Source organism: Pinus tabuliformis, chromosome 2_1, assembly GCF_031772625.1.
Source record: "Pinus tabuliformis cultivar Carrire ecotype Pingquan chromosome 2_1, CPIR1, whole genome shotgun sequence".
NCBI lineage: Eukaryota > Viridiplantae > Streptophyta > Pinopsida > Pinales > Pinaceae > Pinus > Pinus tabuliformis.
The window spans coordinates 556,250,714-556,270,234 of record NC_142299.1 but is presented as its reverse complement, the minus strand read 5'-3'; the positions used below and the strand labels follow the sequence as shown (position 1 = coordinate 556,270,234).

General features: G+C 39.6%; 1 protein-coding gene across 1 annotated transcript; it reads right to left on the bottom strand.

Moving 5' to 3' along the window:
- Positions 1 to 10,011: 10,011 nt before the first annotated feature.
- On the bottom strand, positions 10,012 to 15,917 carry LOC149201583 (uncharacterized). The gene is made up of 4 exons (XM_089401312.1): positions 15,761 to 15,917; positions 13,817 to 15,672; positions 13,060 to 13,541; positions 10,012 to 13,006 (listed from the first exon to the last, which is right to left on the bottom strand). Exons 1-4 carry the CDS (start codon positions 15,915 to 15,917, stop codon positions 10,012 to 10,014), a joined length of 5,490 nt encoding a protein of 1,829 aa, XP_089257438.1.
- Between the last annotated feature and the right edge of the window lie 3,604 nt (positions 15,918 to 19,521).

Here is a 19,521-nt window from a genome sequence, read left to right as displayed (position 1 = left end):
AAACATAAATTCTACTGCGAAATCATTTTCCTAATGAACGGTCCAGATTGACTAGAAACTACTATACTTTTCTAAGGCAATTTTACATTTGTTTTTAGCTTTGCAGATGCTACCCCCGAAACCCGCATTGGGGGACCGCTGGTCCACAGACCCACCAACCGGGGGGGATTAACACACCCCGACCCCTGCAGGGGGAACAAGTCCCCCCCGCACCCCCCCACATGGAGGGGTGTACAATCTTCTTGGGGTATACATATCCAGCTGAAACAAAGACCTTTAAATAATAATGCTCCACACCCAACAAGGGGGAGAGAGAGAGAGAGAGAGGGCATAGGAAAGTGAGAGAGGGATTGGGAGAGAGAGGGAGAGAGAGAGTGTGTGTGTTAGTGAGAGTGAAAGATAGGGGTGTTTTGTGTGTGTGTGTGAGAGAGAGAGAGAGAGAGTGAAATAATGGGGGCTAAGAGAGAGAGAGATAGAGAGAGAGCGAGATAGAGTGTGAGAGTGAAAGATAGGGGGGCTGGGAGAGAGGAAGAGGGAGAGAGAGGGTGAGAGAGAGAGCAAGAGAGAGAGATGGGAGAGAGAGAGAGAGAGAGGGAGAGGAAGAGAGTGGGAGAGAGGTGGGGAGAGAGGTTGGGGAAGAGAGAGAGAGGGAGAGAGGGAGATAGAGAGCAAGGGGTATGGAGAGAGGGGTGGGGAGAGAGATAGAGTGGGAGAGAGAGAGTGAGAGGGGGAGAGAGAGAGTGAGAGAGAGAGAGAGAGGGAGAGAGTGATGGTGGGAGAGAGAGAGTGAGAGAGAGAGAGAGAGAGAGAGAGAGAGAGAGAGAGAGAGAGAGAGAGAGAGAGAGATAGAGAGCGAAGGGGGGGGGGAGAGAGAGAGGGGGGAGGGAGCGAGGGATCGAGGGGGGGAAGAGAGAGAGAGGGGAGAGATAGTGGGATAGAGAGAGAGAGGGAGAGAGAGAGAGAGAGAGAGAGAGATAGAGAGAGAAAGAGAGCAAGGGGGAGAGAGAGTTGTTGGAAATAATACTGAGAGGGCGGGTGAATCAATATTAGCAGATAACTAACCCTTTCATTTCTATAATCAGATTGATATACACCACTAGAGTTATGGGAAGCCATGTGTACATGCAACCGTGTTTAATGCAACTAGCGTATATCCAACAAAATTATGATTCAGTTATATGTTGATTTTAATCAGCGCATTAGAACTTCATTAACAATGTAAACACTAACCAGGTGTAGTGAAAACAAAATAGATCATCAAACATAAGAAACACACATGAATACCAAGATATAAGGTGGAAATCCAATGCGGGACAAAAACCACCTACTGTTGTTTTCTTTAAGTAAGAAAAACCTGTTTACAATATTGTATTGGTGCAGACTCATACCAGTATGCAAGCACCCACCTGCAGAAGGCTACAACCTTCTCTCATTCTCCAGCTACTACTGGAAGGGAGCTACGACCCCCTAGCTCTTGTACTAGCCGATATATTTACTAGTACATAGTCCCCAGCCTACAGAAGGCTACAACCTTCTCTTTTATTCTAGGGACCACGTTTCATAAATTTTTAGACTAGATCCATCAATAAAAAACAATCACCAGTACAATACAACCTTCAACTATATCTACATCATCAATATCTGAATCACCCAACAACTGAATCACTGAAACCCTATCATCAAAACACAGTCACCAGAACATAGAGCAGAACCCAGAACTCTGCAACAACCACTAGAACCAACAGAAACCTCAAATATCAAAATTCATAATGTATACGCTACTTGGTTTTGTCAAACCAACGTGTATACGTCCTTTCACCAAAGGGAACCAACGTATAGATCTGAAAATAATTACTTATACCTTCGTTGCAATTTTCTACTTCAGATATACCTAGATCGTCAAATATAGAGGATAAGACATGTGTCAATATTCAGATCTGAACTATTGATGATAATACCATATAATGATAATGCATTTTAGTCTTCATGATCCTTTTACATCAACCTTCATCAACCGCACAGTTGCGTCCTTGGTTCAGATCAAGTAAAGCATCACAAACCCATAACCAACATACTATATCTCACACTTCATTAGATATTCATCACTTGCACACTTTCACTTTGGCCTAATGATCTTCTTCTCCTTATATAGGTTTAGGCCTCTCTCAATACCATGGTCCAAAACCATATAGGACCAACACCTTGGACCCAATACCTTGGGTCAATACCTCAGACCAAATACCATGGACCAATACCAAAATACCATGGTCCAAATACCATGGACCAAAATTGAGTTTTTCGACATGTATGTGCCTTTTATTCTTTGAACGTGTGTGTGTATGCTATAAGCGCCTTTGTATATAGTGAAATTGCATGTGTACATGACTTGGTATATAGTTAACATACATATACCTTTATTTCTTCATTCTTGTTGTTTACCTTCTATACTATGATCTTTCATTTGAGAGAGTTTCCATCAAGGACAACAATTGTGTCATACCTGTATCATAATGCGAAAAATATCCCCCTTTTGACTTGATGGAAACAACCACACCAAGTCACTCTCCCCTTTTGATATCATGGGCAAAGGGCGGACCAAGATATTATCTTCCTTGATATACATTCTGTTGTCCATACTCCCCCAGAGTACATGTTGAAATCTTTTATTCAGCTCCTCCTTTGTACATGCTAAGATGTATCAATCCATTCATGCTCCCCCTGAGCACATGCCAAGTTTGCAAAAATAGTTTTCAAAAGAATAACATGACTCTACAACTCAACTAAGTGACTATGACCTTCCTATCACTAATGACTCATACATACATCAATCTCCCAACCAAGTGGGGATATACCAAATGTTTATACATGACTAGAATAGACATTATTACATTATCCTTCCCATGCAAAGTGGGGTTACAAATTAGGTCTTTTCATGACATTTAATTCAAATAATATACACTGCTTTTATGACAATGACCAGAAATCTAAACAAGACCATGATAGTCATCAACAACTATCATACACCATATATGATCTGCACCATAAGAATCTGTCACCAGGATCCATACCTGTAACCTGCAATACCATTCTCTTAGCCAACCAACAATAAGTAGCAAGATGTATCACTTAGCCACATAACCATCATCAGCAACGAATTATAACCATAATGCCAACAATGCATCATTCGAAGCATATGCTTCCCCTGAATCTGTGCCATGACTGAACCATATCAGGCTTCTTTTCCTGAATCTGTATTTTTTCTTTTTCTTCAGAGCTCCATATACACAACTTTGTAGCCTTTAACTCACGTATATACACGACTTCTCTTCTTAATATCTAAATATGCAAATTGGAATAGTGAAGGTTTACACTTTCAGCTTCCCCTGGGTCTATTATGTCTACTAAATGAGTTATGCCACATCTTTCTCACACTAATTATGTCTTCTTCAATACCTGGGATTGAGATGATGTATGCTCCTTTTGATTTGGTGTCCAAATTTTTCTCCTGCATTCCTTTCCTTTATGTCCAAACTTGTTACGTGCATAACATCTTACATGTTTCATATTCCTTTTATTGCAATCAATAGCTTTGTGACCAAATATATTGTAAGCAAAAAAATATCCCTTAAAGTAACTGGAACGTGATGATATTTTTGTGCGATGGTCTTGAACCATTCTACTTCTGCATCTGGCCGCAAACATTCAACATTATTCGTCGGAAGAAATATTCGTCTATCACTTCCACAATTATGAGCAAAAGGTTTTCTTTAAAGAATTTCTTTCCTTGGTTGTTGCTGGTGTTGAACTCTTATCTCCTTGTTGAGCATTTCAGGTTTTGCATTATAGTTCCTTACCTCAGCCTGTGATCTAGATTCACCTTCAACAGTTTTATAAAATCCAAGACCATTTTTGATAGCAAGGGATCTTTGACTACTAATAATATCATCCAAAATCTTAGTATTGTCTTGAAATTGTAACATTTTATCCTTTTCTTCTAATTTTCCTTTTAAGATATTTACCTCAACCTCATGTTGTTCTTCCTTTTCCAGATATTGCTTCTTTGTGTTTTCTTCAGCTTTTCTTCCTTTTTCCACTTGTTGCCTTAATTCGAGCACTTCATGTTCTTGTTATTCAAGAGCTTCTTCATTCTACTTCTTTGATTCTTCAAGATCCAATTTTAGAGAGAGGATCTTAGGTTCAAGTCTTTGGATTGTTATGCTATGATATTTTACTACATCCTACAGTTGCTCCCTTACTCTGGTTAGTTGAACTTTTAATTTGGTAACTTCTTCTTTTTCTACATCATTATCTTCATATGCCATGAGAAGTTTAATTTCTTGATTATCTTCATCACTATTGAATAGGTCATCACTATTATCATGAGTATAATAACTTCTATTACCTTCTTCATACATCTTTCCTTTGTTATGTGGGCATCTAGTAGTGTAATGACCAACTCTACCAAGATACAAGCAGTTGAAAGGTAGCTTACCTTTGAACCTTCCAGATCCTCGTTGAAGCTTCTTGACAAAATTTACCTCATATACTTCTTCTGAAATGTATCCTGATTCATTGAGTTTTTCTTTTCCCTTTGTTGATACTTTAAATGCAGCTTCTCTCATATCTGATGGTCTTCCTTTTCTCATTTCAAAAGCAGTTAAGATTCGTGAAGCTTTGTCATAGTGTTATTCTACAGATCATGCTTTTCTTCTATGGCAGACACTTTGGGTTCAAATTTAGCAGACAAGGATCTCAAAACTTTCTCAACTTAGATAACTTCCTTAATTTCTTCACCCAGATTCTTCATACAATTGACAGTCTCATATATACGTAGGAAGAAATTAGCTATGCTTTCATCACTATGCATCTTAAGAGTTTCATACTAATTCTAAGAGTTTGAAGCTTAGCACATTTTACCTGAGCATCTCCTTCATAGCTTAGAATGATTTTGTCCCATATTTCTTTGGCTGATTTTAGTTGCATGACCTTGACAAACTCTGATTTTGACAAACTTGCCAATAAGATAGTAACAACTTTGGCATTGATTTCATATTGCTTTCTCCCTGCTGTATCTGTAGGAATTGCTGATGGAAATGTATATCCCCATTCCACGATTTCCCAAATATCTGTTCCAAGTGATTTTAGATAGGCTTGGTTCTTATCTTCTAGTAAACAAAATTACTCCCATCGAATATTGGTGGTTTGATGGATCCCTCTCTTTCTTGATTACTCAAGATGATGGATCTTCCTTCAAACAATCAAGCTTCTTCTGAAGGACCTGCTCCGATACCAATTGTTGGAAATAATAATAAGAGGCGTAGGGGGGGGGGGGTGAATCAGTATTAGCAAATAACTAACCTTTTCATTTCCATAATCAGATTGATATACACTACTTCAGTTAAGGGAACCCGCGTGTACATGCAACTGTGTTTAATGCAACTAGCATATATCCAGCAAACTTATGATTTAGTTATATGTTGATCTTTAATTAGTGCATTAGAACTTCAATAACCATGTAAACAGTAACCAGGTGCAGTAAAAATAGAACATATCATCACACATAATAAACACAAATGAACACCATGATATAAGGTGGAAACCCAATGCGAGAGAAAAACCACCTGCTGCTATTTTCTTTAAGATAAGAAAAACATGTTTACAATATTGTACTGATGTAGACTCATACCAGTACACAGATACCCACCTACAGAAGGCTACAACCTTCTCTCATTCTCTAGCTACTACTGGAAGGGAGCTACAATCCCCTAGCTCTTGTACTAGCTGATATATTTACTAGTACATAGGCGCCAGCCTATAGAAGGCTATGACCTTCTCTTTTCTTCCAGGGACCACGTTTCATAAATTTTCAGACTAGATCGATCAATACAAAACAATCACCACTAAATACAACGATCAACTATATCTGCATCATCAATCTCTGAATAAATCAACTAGATCGATTAAGGAGCATGGATTCCCTATAGAACTTGATCTCACAACATTGAACTCTCGACTAGAACAAGAACTTATGGAAGAAATTTGGAATGTAGTAATACAACGCCTCACATGTAATTCTAATTAACTAAATTGAAGAAATTCCAAATCCATACAGATGTAAAATAAAATAAAAATAAGTACCCAACATACTAATACTAATCTCTAATAAAAGAATAAATCAGTATACACACTAGAACCTATGTGGGTAACAAAATAGCCATACAATTATGTTATGTTATGTATAAAAAAACATTTTAGTTTGAATTTTGAATGGGCTCACGTTTCACATGGGATGGAAGTTTTGTAATAATAGCCCCAAACATAGATATAGTGATTTTATCACCATCAGAAACATCTAGACAATTCAATGCCTAATGAAGTACATGATAGATCGATTTTATCATTGTAAGAAACAATTAGATGATTTAGAGTCCTTAATGAAATTTTCCTTAATTTTAATGAAAAATAAATAGAAAGAGGAGAGTTAGTGATAATATAAAATACCCAACATAGTGATCATGAACGAAACCCAGAAATTTGGGATTTCAACATTTTGTCTTGACTTTTTTACGATATTTGCAAATGATTGTGGTCGTGAAAAGACAAAACACCGAAAAATGGTTTCAAAATACAACACCATGATTCTTGGGCTAAATATTGTGAGTGAACTGTATGGAAGTGCCTTTTAGCATAAATTGAACTCTTCATATTAACTATTTCTCCTTTATATTTAGTGAATAACAATGTAGTCGAAAATATTTCTATATATGTTGTAGCTAGAGAGAGAGAAAAATGAGAATTGATCATTTATTCTTGTTAATAATGTATGCACATGTCTATGGTCATTATTTTAATTATGGTATGTGGGAATTATGTTTCTTTAAATTAACGGAGTTGTGTTGTTTCTTATTGCATACAAAATATGATGACCTATAAATGAAATGAGTTATAGTTGTCAATGATGTCAAGAACACTAAAATGATACCATAGTATAGATGAAATAAACTAGGTTTCTCAATTCCATTAAAAGTATTGATGAGATTGATTATTCATCACAGTGGATGGAGAGCGAAGTTGTTGCACATTTTCCAAATCGGAAGTAATAAAGAGTAGAGCTACGTCATAAAGGAGAGAAGCAATGCTTTAACTGATTACATTGTACATTTTTCTTATTACATTGATAAGCATGTTTATTTGAGAATAGAATTCCCACAATTTTAATTTAATTATTAATACTTAGTATGTGAATGGTAGAGATTTAACTTCCATGGAATGTGCTAGAATAGTCATAGTAGTATTCACATATCATGGGTTAAGATTTTTTTCACATATCATGGGTTAGTATTCACATGTCATGGGTTAGTATTCACATATCATGGGTTAGTATTCACATGTCATAGTTAAATGTTATGATTTTTTTTATCTGGGCAATATGAGATCTATAATGGGGTAAGTATTTTGATTCTTATCATGGATCGATATGTATAACAGTCATTTAATGTATATGGTTGCAATAGTTGAAAAAAGTGGTAAAAGTTCTTATTGTGTGGTGTGTAGACTTGTTGAGTTGTTTCTTGATATATGGTAGTAATGTGAAATACAACGTCAACCCATGGGTAGAGACAATATAGCCTTTGAGAGTTTGAGTATACTATCACTTTATGTATAAATACAAAATTGTTCTCAAAATGACAATGCATCTACTCTATAGTGGACATGCATAGCATGCAAATATATTTGTATATGGCAAGACATAATCTATGGCATAGTGAAAAGGAATAATCTTTGAAATCATATAGTGCTCCAGAATAAATTATATGTTTTTGGAAAATACAAGGATGCAAGTTTGGAGAATAGTTTTGTCTAAGGAATACATTCTTTTAACTATGAATAATCTTTCTCCTCTTCTAGGATAAACTTTTAGTTGTTAAATATTGTATCAAAAACTTTAAAACCATTAAGAAAATATATCTAAAATTACAAAAAAGAGAGAGAAAAGCTAAGCAAGAAGCAAAAAATAATCAAAATTCATTCTACACTTGAAACTATACAAATTAAAGTGTGCATGCTATTTTGAGGAAAAGAATCTATACTAATGTTTTTTAAACAAACAAATCCAATAGCAAGAATAAGGTAAATCATCTCACTCCATATACAATTAACCAAAAAATAAACATACGAGTAATTATATATAACATGTATTTTCAAATATTTAAAACCTTTAGTATTAAAGTAGCTTGAAAATTTTAAAATGTATTTTGAAATAAGTATTCCCCATATGATTATGAAAGTAGTATCTTTAGCTTCATTTAGATGTTGCAAATGCATAAATTAAATTATCAATACAAAAAATAAAAATAACACATTCTTAATATAAATTTACATATTAGAACAATCATATAAATTAAATGGTTAGTAAATGTTAATAAGCATGAATCCATAATAAACAACAAAGAATTTAGTTCATAATACATTTTATGTTGTTAAATTTTAAAAAATTACGAAATTAACTATATTATTATTATTATTATTATTATTATTAGTATTATTAGTAAATGTATATATGTTTGAGAAAACATGGAAGAATATTCTTATCCATGAAGATTTATATACACTTTATTATGGAGTTTCTTAATCTATAAATAGGCCATGTTACAATACAATGGGCCAAGCCATGGTTTCTCAATATCCCATGCCTAAAAAATCATAACTCATTTCATATGAAACTTTCTCATATGATATTTTTTAATTAATCAATTTGACTAAAATGGCAACAAAATGCATAACTACTTTGCACATAATTCTCAATGCTTGATTTATGTATACTACTAAAAATATATAGAATATTTAATGGCTCTTATTTCCTACCATAAACCTAACAATAATTGATAATTAAATTGAAATTATGTAATCTCTATTTCAAAAGAAATATGTTTATGGATTTAATTAAGTTTGGCTTGATCGTAACTCTGAGTTAGCAATCACATTGGAAATGGGTGAACATATAGTTTCATATAAAAGAAACTTGTGATTTTCAAATTAAAAAATGCATGTCAAAATTAAGAGTAAATTTATTACTATTGAAACCTAAATGGATACATGTTTTTTTTTTCCACAGAAAAAAACGAACTTTTTTTTGTAAGAAATAAAAAAAGTTACATGCAGATGAGTTAACATTCTGTAATGACCGCCTAATAACTAGGCCAACCCCTCTAAAGAGAGACAACAGCGCACCTACAGCGTGCAGCAAGTTAGAACAGACTAAAACACTCGGCCTAGACAGCCGAACCAAAAGCAGAGAGATATTAACAAGTTTGATCTGGGTTCTGCTGGGCCTCCTTTCAAGAGGAAAACGACCCACAACATGCAAAAACCAGCATCGTAGCCACCCAGCTCAACAAAAAGGAGCAGAAATGTATCTGAAAACAGTATATAAACCCGAGTTTTTCTATGACTAACAGTTCAAGAAACAGTAATAGAAAAAACAAACTATCGTCTGAAAACAAAAGGATGGAATTATGGGTATGGAGGGGTGTCCGACACACGGATCTGATCCTGTATCTGTTCAGCTATTCTCCACGAGCCCATATCTTGTTGTAAACCTGCCTTAGAAAGCCCATCTGCGACTTCATTGAATTCCCTGTATATGTGTTCAATGAAAAAAACATTAAACCTCTGTTTTAAGATTTGTATTTCTTCTAAAAGAGGCAGCAGCATATAATTTTGACATCTGTACTTCCCAGTAACCCAGTTTATAACATTCAATGAGTCTCCATAAATCTGAATGGTGAGGATGTTCTTTTGTATAAGCTAGCACAGCAGAAGCTTTAGAGCCGAGAGCTCGGCAAAATTATTTGTGCCCGTTCCAATGCCAACCGAGGCCTTAAGAGAGTGAGAGTTATTGAGATGAATGCAGATCCCGGCACCCACGATGTTGTTTTGAGCAGCCCCATCGAAAAAAGCCCAAGGGACCCCTTCCCGTATACATGGGGCTGACCTCTGTTTTTGATTTTTTTACTCCTCATCCAGTGGGATGCTGTCAAAAATGGCAATGCTCTGAATGGCCACCGCAGTCTCGGGTGATAGCTTCTCGCTGAATATGCTGCGATTTCTTGCAATCCAAATACCCCAGCATATGATGGGGGGTAAATTCCTCAGATTCCTCCCCTGAAAGTTGTTCCACCAGTATTCCCAACATGCCATTAGATCGACCCCTTCCCATTTTAGCTTTGTATTTAGAAGCTTTTCCGCCTCTAGCCAAGTCTGTTTGGTGAAAGGGAAAAACAGAAAGAGGTGATTGATGGTTTCTTCATCCGCACAACACAGAGGGCATCTGCCAGGTCCCTGTTTAAACCGGCCCTGAAGAACATCCCAGGATGGAATTTTGTGATTTAATGCACACCAGAAGAAGATACGAGCTTTTTTTGGGCACTTTAGCTTTAACAGGGATTTTGACCACCAAGCAGGAAGGGTCCACCCTTTGTTTTTCACCAGAAAAGAATAGCCTGCCTTTGGGGAGTAAAGCCCAGAATCGGCATGTGCCCACACCAGACTATCTGGCCTATCCAATATTCTGACATTTGATCTTTTCAGCTCCTGAATATAACGCTGCCAATCATCACCCCAAAAAGCGTTTAGGCCAATATCCTCTCCAGCCTTCCAGGCTTGGCCCCAAATAGAAGTCTGCTCCAAATTAGCTATCTGGTTTAATCTAGTTATGCCTAAGCCTTCCAAATGAGCAACCAATTCCGGATGTAGGACAAAATCTTCATTGCAACCCACCCATGGGTCTCTGCCAATCCTCAAGCACTCTCCATTCCCAACCCTCCATGCCAGTCCTCGCTCAATTATCTTGAAAGCCTCCGTGGTGGCTTTCCAGATGACCGAACAATTCCTCCCTTTCTTATTGGGCTTCCTTATCCAATCTTCAATCGGAGTGGGATCAATATATTTCCTAGTAACCACCTTCGTCCAAAGGTTCTCTGTAGTAATGATACGCCATCCTGCTTTTGCAGCTAAGGCCTGACTAAAATCCACAAGGTTTTTTAGCCCCCAACCACCCCATTCTTTTGGCCTTGCAATTTTGTCCCAAGCCACCCAAGGGAGTACAGTTTCCTCCTTGAACCCAGAACAGAGAAATCTGCTGCAGAGTTGTTTTATTTTGTGGAGTATTCCTTTGGGTATCCATGTTAAAGCTGCCCAGAAAACTGGTATAGCCTGTAACACGGAGTTCACCAAAGTTAATCTTCCAGCCCTCGACAGCCATTTATAGCTCCAGTGAGCGATTTTCTGCTCAATTTTCGCAACCAACCAATTCCAGTCTTGCTTCCTGTAGGAAGATGGCTTGAGCCAAAAGCCAAGATATTTAATGGGATGCTCCATATTACAGGTGCCAAAGGGCAGCTGGGTCTCAATTGCCATCTCCTCTTGTCTACTGAAGCCTTCAAAAATCAACTGAGACTTTCTATCATTAACTTTGAGCCCTGTTGCTTTCAGAAATAGATCTAGAATAGACTTTAGCTCTAAGATTTCGGTAATATTCCCATTTGTAAACAATAAGATATCATCAACGAAAAGCAAATGGGTAATGAAAAGGTTGACAGCAACCTCCAAACCTTTGATCAAACCTGTACTTTTTGCCTTTGAGATAAGTCGACTAAGACCTTCAGCCGCAAGAAGAAAAAGCAGAGGGGAAAGTGGACACCCTTGACGAAGTCCTCTTTGGCTTTTGAAGAAACGGGAAGCAGCACCATTTATCAGAACAGCAAAAGTTACATTTGTAATGCATCCCATGATCCATCTAATGAACCCAGCTTGAAAACCAAGGTGCATCAAGAGCAGCTTGAGATAAGTCCAGTTGACCCTGTCATAAGCTTTTGCTAGGTCAATTTTTAGTACTGCTCCTTTTTTCTTTGCCTGCCTGAGGCTATGTATTGTTTCTTGAGCTACCCCTATAGCCTCATGAATCTGCCTCCCATCCAGGAAACCAAATTGTTCCTTGGAAATATGGCAGGAAAGGATAGGTTTCAATCTAACCGCAATAATCTTTGCAATAATCTTGTAAATGGTGTTACATAGGGATATAGGCCTAAAATCTTCGAAAGAACCAGGATCCTCTTTTTTCGGAATGAGAGCAATGAAAGTTGCATTGAATGGCCCATAAATTTCCCCTTTTAATCTGGACTCCTCCACCACCTCAGTGAGTTCTGCCCCAATGGATTCAAAGAAATGGGTGAAAAGTTCTATAGTCCATCCATCAGGACCAGGACTTTTGTCTTTAGCCATAGACTTTATAATACCCTCAACCTCTTCTTTTGTCACTTCCCTGAAAAGGTCTTCTGCCTCCTCCTCTTCCACAAAGCGGGGAAAAGCCTGAGCAGTTCTGATGATTTCGGGTAAGTTGATAACCCCTGAATCCGCAAAAAGGGACTGAAAGTGATCTTTCCCCATATTGGACAACTCTTCAAAAGAAGAAGCCTCTCTACCTTCCGAGTCCCTCAGCTTCCAAATAGTGTTTGCATTCCTCCTCCCTTTTGCATAGTTGTGAAAGAATTTTGTGTTTTCGTCCCCTGCTTTTAACCAGATAGCTCTGCTTTTCAGCCTCCACTCTTCTTCTTTATCCAGTAATATCTTCGCCCTTTTCTTTTCCAACTCCAATATTTTCTCTTTTGATTCCGAATTTGCATATGCATCAGTCTCAGGTTCTTCAAGGACCCTCAAAGCTTCATCAATGCTTACTAAAACCTCAGATTGTTTCCTTCTTCTTTCAGATGCCCAATCAATGGTTGCTTTTTTCAGTCTTTTTAAATTTTCCATGAGTCTCCCAGCTAAACTTCCCTCGTAATCCGGCCTCGGATGAATCCAAGTATCATGGAACAGCTTTTTGAATGATTCCTCCTGGAGCCAGTGGGCATTGAATTTGAAAGGCGAGGCCGGCTTTTTTGGAGGTTTTGAGAATTCAAGGAGGATAGGAAAGTGATCTGAGTTTCCACCTTCCCCGACCCACTGCCTGAATAAAGGAACCAAAGCTGCCAGTTTTCGCTGATGAGAAATCTATCCAACCTTTTTGCAATTCTATACTCTCCAGTCCTCCTGTTTCTCCAAGTAGGTTTGGCTTTTATGATATTCACATCAATCAGCTTATGAGACACCAGAGCATTTGAAAAGAAGTCCGTTAAAGGATCCTCCCTTGCAAGAGGTCCCCATGCTTCCGAGGAACCCATAGAGAAATTTAGGTCACCTCCAATGATGAGATTCTTGTCCTGGACTAAACTTTTGGAGAGAAGCTCATTCCAGAACAAAGCCCTTCCATGACAGGGACCATAGACATTAACAAAAGTCAGAGGGAAGTCAAAATCCTGCGAAACAACCTCCATGCCTAGTACATTTTGGAATCCCCATGAGGATATCAATTTTAATTTCCCTTTCTTAAGACCCATCGCTATACCTCCCGAGCGCCCAGATGCATCTGCAGCCAAGAACTCCCATCCCGGGAGATAGGAACAGAGTGCTGCTTCAACATCCAAGCTATTTCCTAAAGTCTCCTGAAGAAAGACGATATCAGGGTTGCATCTAGAGATGAGCTCTTTCAAAGCTAGTTTTTTAGGCTTACTAGCTAACCCTCTACAATTCCAGGAGAGACAGATCATTTGATAACCGTCTCAGGGGGTTTTGCTGCTCTAAGCGCCCCAGGAATGGTCAACTGTTTCCCATCAGCAACATCAAAGATTGCTTTCTCCTGTGTCATGGCTAATTTCGATTTCCTGCCTCTGTTCTTCTTTGAGAGACATTTTGAGGTCTCTAGCCCTAACCCTCCTACCGGTTCCATGACATCAATATGGTTTGTTGTTTTCTTACTATTGGATCTCAGGTTGTAGGGCCGAGATACTAGACCATGATCATCACCAGAGTTTAGTGGGGGAAAATCTTCACCATCCAGATTTATGGAGACAGACTCGATTGAAAGATTGTCAATTTTATTCATCACATCATTACAGGTGTTTAACACAGAGAGCCCCCCAATACAAGTATCATCTATTATAGAAGAATGCTTTAAGACAGAGGACGGCATACCCGATTGATTGCAGTCTTTTTCGGCTGTCGGCGGATCCAATATAGAGGTGTCCATCGACTGGCAGTTTGCAGGGCCCATCGTCTCTTCATCCTCCTTTGGTAAATCCGTCACCGACTGATACTGCAAATCCTCTCCTTGTTTCCCCGGGTGAACAAATCCCTCAGTCTGATACTCCTCCTGTCTTTTATGCTCAACCCATTCCTCTGATTCCTTCTGAGTCCTCCTCCTTCTTCTTCCCAGCGGGCAATCGCGCGCCAAATGCCCATATTCATGGCAAAAATGGCAACGAAACGGAAGGTGTTCATAGTCAAGTTTTTGTTCTATTCTGAACTCCTTATATCTTAGAGGAATGGTTTTTGCAAGGCCTTCCTTCGGATTGAGCTTCACCAGTATTCGAGCCACCCTCTTCTCGAAAGTATGCAGGTATGATTTATCTGCATCCAAGTATGTCCCCAATACATTCCCAATCGATCTGAAAACTGAATCCGCCCAGAGGTACGGGGGTAAATTGGGAATTCTAACCCAAACTGGAAAAGCATCCATCTTTTCCGTTTCCGCGTCAAAAAGAGGCATCCACCTTTTGAAAAACACCGGCCTGTTTCCATAGGACCAGTTCTGTCCTTCGACCCACTCCATGGCCTCTTTACTCTCAAATTTTATCATGAACCATCCCTTTACCAAGGCATTCGAATTGAATGTGGCCGCCAATGATCCTGCCCACTGATTCTCCGCCCATCGTCTAAAAGCAACCCCAGACACAGCCTGACCTCTGATTCTGCCCACCAGTGTAATCCCATCCACATCTAGCACCTCCTCGACCTGCATATCCATCTCCAAACCCACTTCTTCGAATTCCCTTGTCTTCAGAGGTCTTGATTTTTTCCGCTTTCCCCCTAATCTTCTACGCTCAGAGGCGTCAGACAAGTCATCGTGCTCCCGCGCTTGCTTTTCCACCCTCCTTCGGCTTCCACCATCCGTTCCATCTGCATGATCAATCCTTTGCTGAGTCTCGGCCAAACCCTCAATCGAGTTGACATCCTTCCCTTTCCCAGTCTTTTTTTGACCTAAATCCAACCCTTCTCCCAATAAATGTCTGGGTTCCCTGACTGCTTCCCCAACATTCGGCCGAGAGGAACCCCGTTCCGGTACCTTTGGGAACAGGTCCCTAATAACCTCTCCCAACTGAGATCTCTTCCCAGGATCTGCCACAGAGGATTTTAACCCCCCAACAGGCCTCCAGACTCCAACGTTTTGGACTGAATTTATAATGTCTTCCAAACCCCCAGAAGGGGAAAAAGCTTTGGATGGAGAAGAAAGCTTACCCGACGGCGGATTTGCGATCCGAGCTTCACCAGATGGCTTCGCGACCAAAAAGGGGTCGTTCGCAGAGTCTTTCCCCGGAGCACCCAACAGCCCTGACAAATCCCAGCTTTTTTCCGGCAGCAACTCGGCCACACATGAGATACTAGGTATATCTCCTACGTCCGCGCCAGTTCCAGATCTTCCTTTTTTCTTTCCTAAAGCCTCGCCGAGAGCCTGAGCAGCAAATTCCCTTCCCCAAACAGTTATCAAATCTTCTGTCGAGGGTTCCAACTCCAGAGCTTCACTCGGGTTTACCATGGTTTTTGAGTACAACGAGGAAAAGCTTTTCAACCACAGCCCGAAACCGACTCAGGACAAACCGCTTACAGTTTGAGATCCTAGGGTAGCAGCTGGCCAGAGCAGCGTAGATCTCCACGAAAGTTACTGCAGGGTAAAAAGTCTTGAAACCGCTCCCGTGACCAAGATAAGCCCAAACGCCAAACCGCTGGTTGAAAAAAGTGGTTTCATTCCTAGCTGTCGCCATCGACTACCTCCACCCTGAAAGATGTACTGTCGACAGCTGCCTGCGCCGTACCTGTGTGTCGACTGCTGCGATCAGACCTACCTAGGCCTAGGGCCTAGGGTTTCAGGAACGAAACCCTCCCCTAACATTCTCTCTTCTCCCGCCATCAAATGGATACATGTTATATATATATATATATATATATATATATATATATATATATATATATATATATTGAATGCATAAAGATGGAAGAAATAGAGAAATGTAACGAGTTGTCTTCACTCAATGCCTCTCTAGTAACCTTGAAACATTTTTTGGAGAGGTAAATCCCCTCTGCAGATAGAGGTGATCCCACTAGCCCAAAATGGGTCTAGCCACAATCAAATAATGTTATCACGCAAGTTCCTAATCGCAAATTAAAGGTGGATGATGAGAGCCTACTTGGATTCCAACGCTAGTGTTGTAGAAGAGTCGACGCTCCCGTTCCTTTGCTCCGGCCGATCATGATCCTCACGATCTTCGTGAATGGACACCTGCACATGCAAAGAACGAAACAAATACAAGCATAAAATCCAATAGATGCAATTATATATCGGTCAGAAAAGATATAACTCAAACATCATTACAATGAACAACAAGAGTGGAACCATAATGATAGTCATCTATTATTGATTAACAACAAAGAAGAATACAACCATAGTTCTAACGTCAAATCCTCCTTTGGCTGGGTGATCAGCCACATATGCCTTGCAAAGCTTGTCGAGATTGGGAACAAGCCTCTCTCTCTTTGGTTATGAATGCAAAGAAGACTCTTACAACAATCTCTCAGACTTCTGACAGTATAATTCTCCCTATATACAAAAACTAGCTTGTCAAATGCACCAGAACAAGCTTTTATAGATGGAGGAGGGGGAAGAGATACAATGAATCTAGACATCCATGGGATAAGCATTATCCTCGAAAAGCTATTATGGATAGAGATACGATGAATCTCGACATCCATGAGATTGGCATTATCCTTGAAAAGCCTCATGAGTCGAAAGGAAAAAACTTTCGGGCATGTGTTTGTTAAAGAGATTTTCCAAACTTTGTTGGTGAAGGTAAGATTCTGAGACAGTGTGCCAACTGGCACGCTCTCTTTGGAGAATTTCCCCCATTGGCGCGGGTGATACACTGTGGATCCACACTAATGGAAAAAGGGGACTTTTTAAGGATATTCTGCAGGAGATGTATTCAAGGCATATGAAGTCCATACTTAGGGGAACATAATGCAAGTGTTTTCAAGTTATGTCACTTCTCGCAGGTCACGGAATGAGTCCTCCAAAGTGCGGGAAAGGGGTAACAAGAACGATGACAAATGGTGACAAATTACTGTGTAACATATGCCCCCTAAAGCATGAGGCCCGAGAGAGAGATAGGGGTGAAATGCTTTACAAGAACACATGCAGCTGCCGCTGGAGAATCGGCATAGGGAGATACAACTGATAGCTTCAGTACATGATATATGTGGTATGGGAGCAACCATCCATAACAACGTACATAATAATCTAGATCCATGGTATAGGCGCAGCCATCCGGTGAGGATCGATGAATAGACTCAGGCATGGTCGCAGCCATCCAGTGAATGAGTCATGTAACAATAATCCACAAAATCGCAGCCTGGATTCCAACAGACAAAATCCAGGGTCTTGCGCTCCATCTCGACCCGAACAAAAGTACAAGTTCAAGCATGCGAGTATATGAGTTGAAGTCGAACATGCATGAACATCTTCTGATTACTAGTTAATAATGAAAACTGTTAACAGACGCGAGAGGTACCATCAATAATGATAGTGGCCCTCAAGGTACTATAGGTACAATCTACGGCTTGTGAATCAGTGAGCTGGCGTTGAACACCCGTAGGATCATTTAATCGGAGGCCAATGATGAAAACCTCACGTCGAACACGAAGAACCTTCCATTGAGGCATGCAGGCTCCAAGGCACCGGAAGGGAGTCTCTAAATCAGCTTCCTGGATAATGAGCATGTACCTCGATTTGAGAAGTCCCCACCCAGACATGAAAGCAAACAAATGCCATGTTCAAGAGCGACATACTGCCGACACGACAATAATTATGGTTCCATTTTTCCCCACCATTTCTGGCGAGTACCCCAGTTATTTTTATTAACAAGCTTGACGGGGATAGCATATGCTTGTAACGTCATCTCGATGAACTCCGATGTCATCGAGTTTTAACGAGTATGATAGAGGAAGAACTTGGCGTATTTTCATGTTTAGATAGTTTGAAAAGAAAACAGAAAAGAAAACTCCAAGGGTGTCCTTTTTCGTAAAGTTGTGTCTCTCGAGCCCCAAAAAGTATAAAACAATGCTCGAAAGAACCACCCAACCATTACGATCGAGGATTACGTTTCATGTTTATTGACTTCGACCTGAAAAAGTAGAAAAGCGATCGAAATCACGTCATTTCATAACCATTAACGAGCCTGAAACGACAAGAACCCGACAATCTTTTCATTTTTACATGGTCGGAAAAGAGTTTAAAGACGACCACCCCTTATTTATGTTTAGCGAGTCAAGAGGAATAACTCAGCAATCTTTTCATATTTAAATGGTCGGAAAAGAGCTGAAAGCAGACCTCCATTTTTATTCTCTTTAACGAGTCAAAAAGGGAAAAATACTTGGCAATCTTTTCATTTCTTACGAGTCAGAAAAGAGCTTAAAAGGAGACTCGTCCTAGAGGAACGAGTGGTATAAAGGGTAGAAATTGGTTCCGGCAATGGTGGAACTACTCAAAACATGTAATGGTCAAGAGGTTGGCTAATAAAACCACTCATCACTGCGGTTCCTCAGGAAAGGATAAAAAACCAAGTGAAAGCATATGATCGGCCGAAGAGATGGTGGCGATGGAATGAAACAACCAAGGCTCATCTAACAGAACTTAGCAGATAAAAGGAAATCACGAGATGTAAATCGGGTATGGGTTCATTTCTACACAAGCTTGAACCATGGAGAACTCTGCTTAGGTTCAGTTTCATGTTTACACAAGCTTGAAACGAAAAACTATGCTTGTTATCAATTCGCATGCCCCCAGCATAATAACGCAAATCAAGGTACATGCCCCCTAGAAGTAAACTTTGGACGGAGCCTGAAGTACGGCCAGGTAGCCTTCAAAAAGCTATTGCTCTGCATTAGCGAAGTAGATCAACGCCACTTCAGTCAATCTCCGGTTTGGTTTACGAACCGAACAGCTTGGAGTTTGTCTTGCACTTTGGTTTTCTCTTGTTTTGCTTGCTTAGATAAGCTTTCTGGGTTGAATTTTTAAGTTGTTTCTTGCTGCCTGGTCTGTCTGGATACCGTTGATCAAGCCCTGGACTGCTCGTCTTTATTTTTAAGTTAGAAAACTTGATTAGCGCGACTTTTTCCCTGACAGTTGCACCAATGGGCCCATGTTGCACAAAAGCAACTCGCGCTAATTCTTTAAAAGCGCAAGTTATAGCCTGATAGTCATGCCAGGCCTGTGAACTTTTCCAGTTTGCTTGTTTGGAAGCCTTCTGAGCTTGGATTTCTGTCTTCTCACATCTTTTTTAACTACTGGAGTGTGTCAGAGCTTTTTTTGACTGG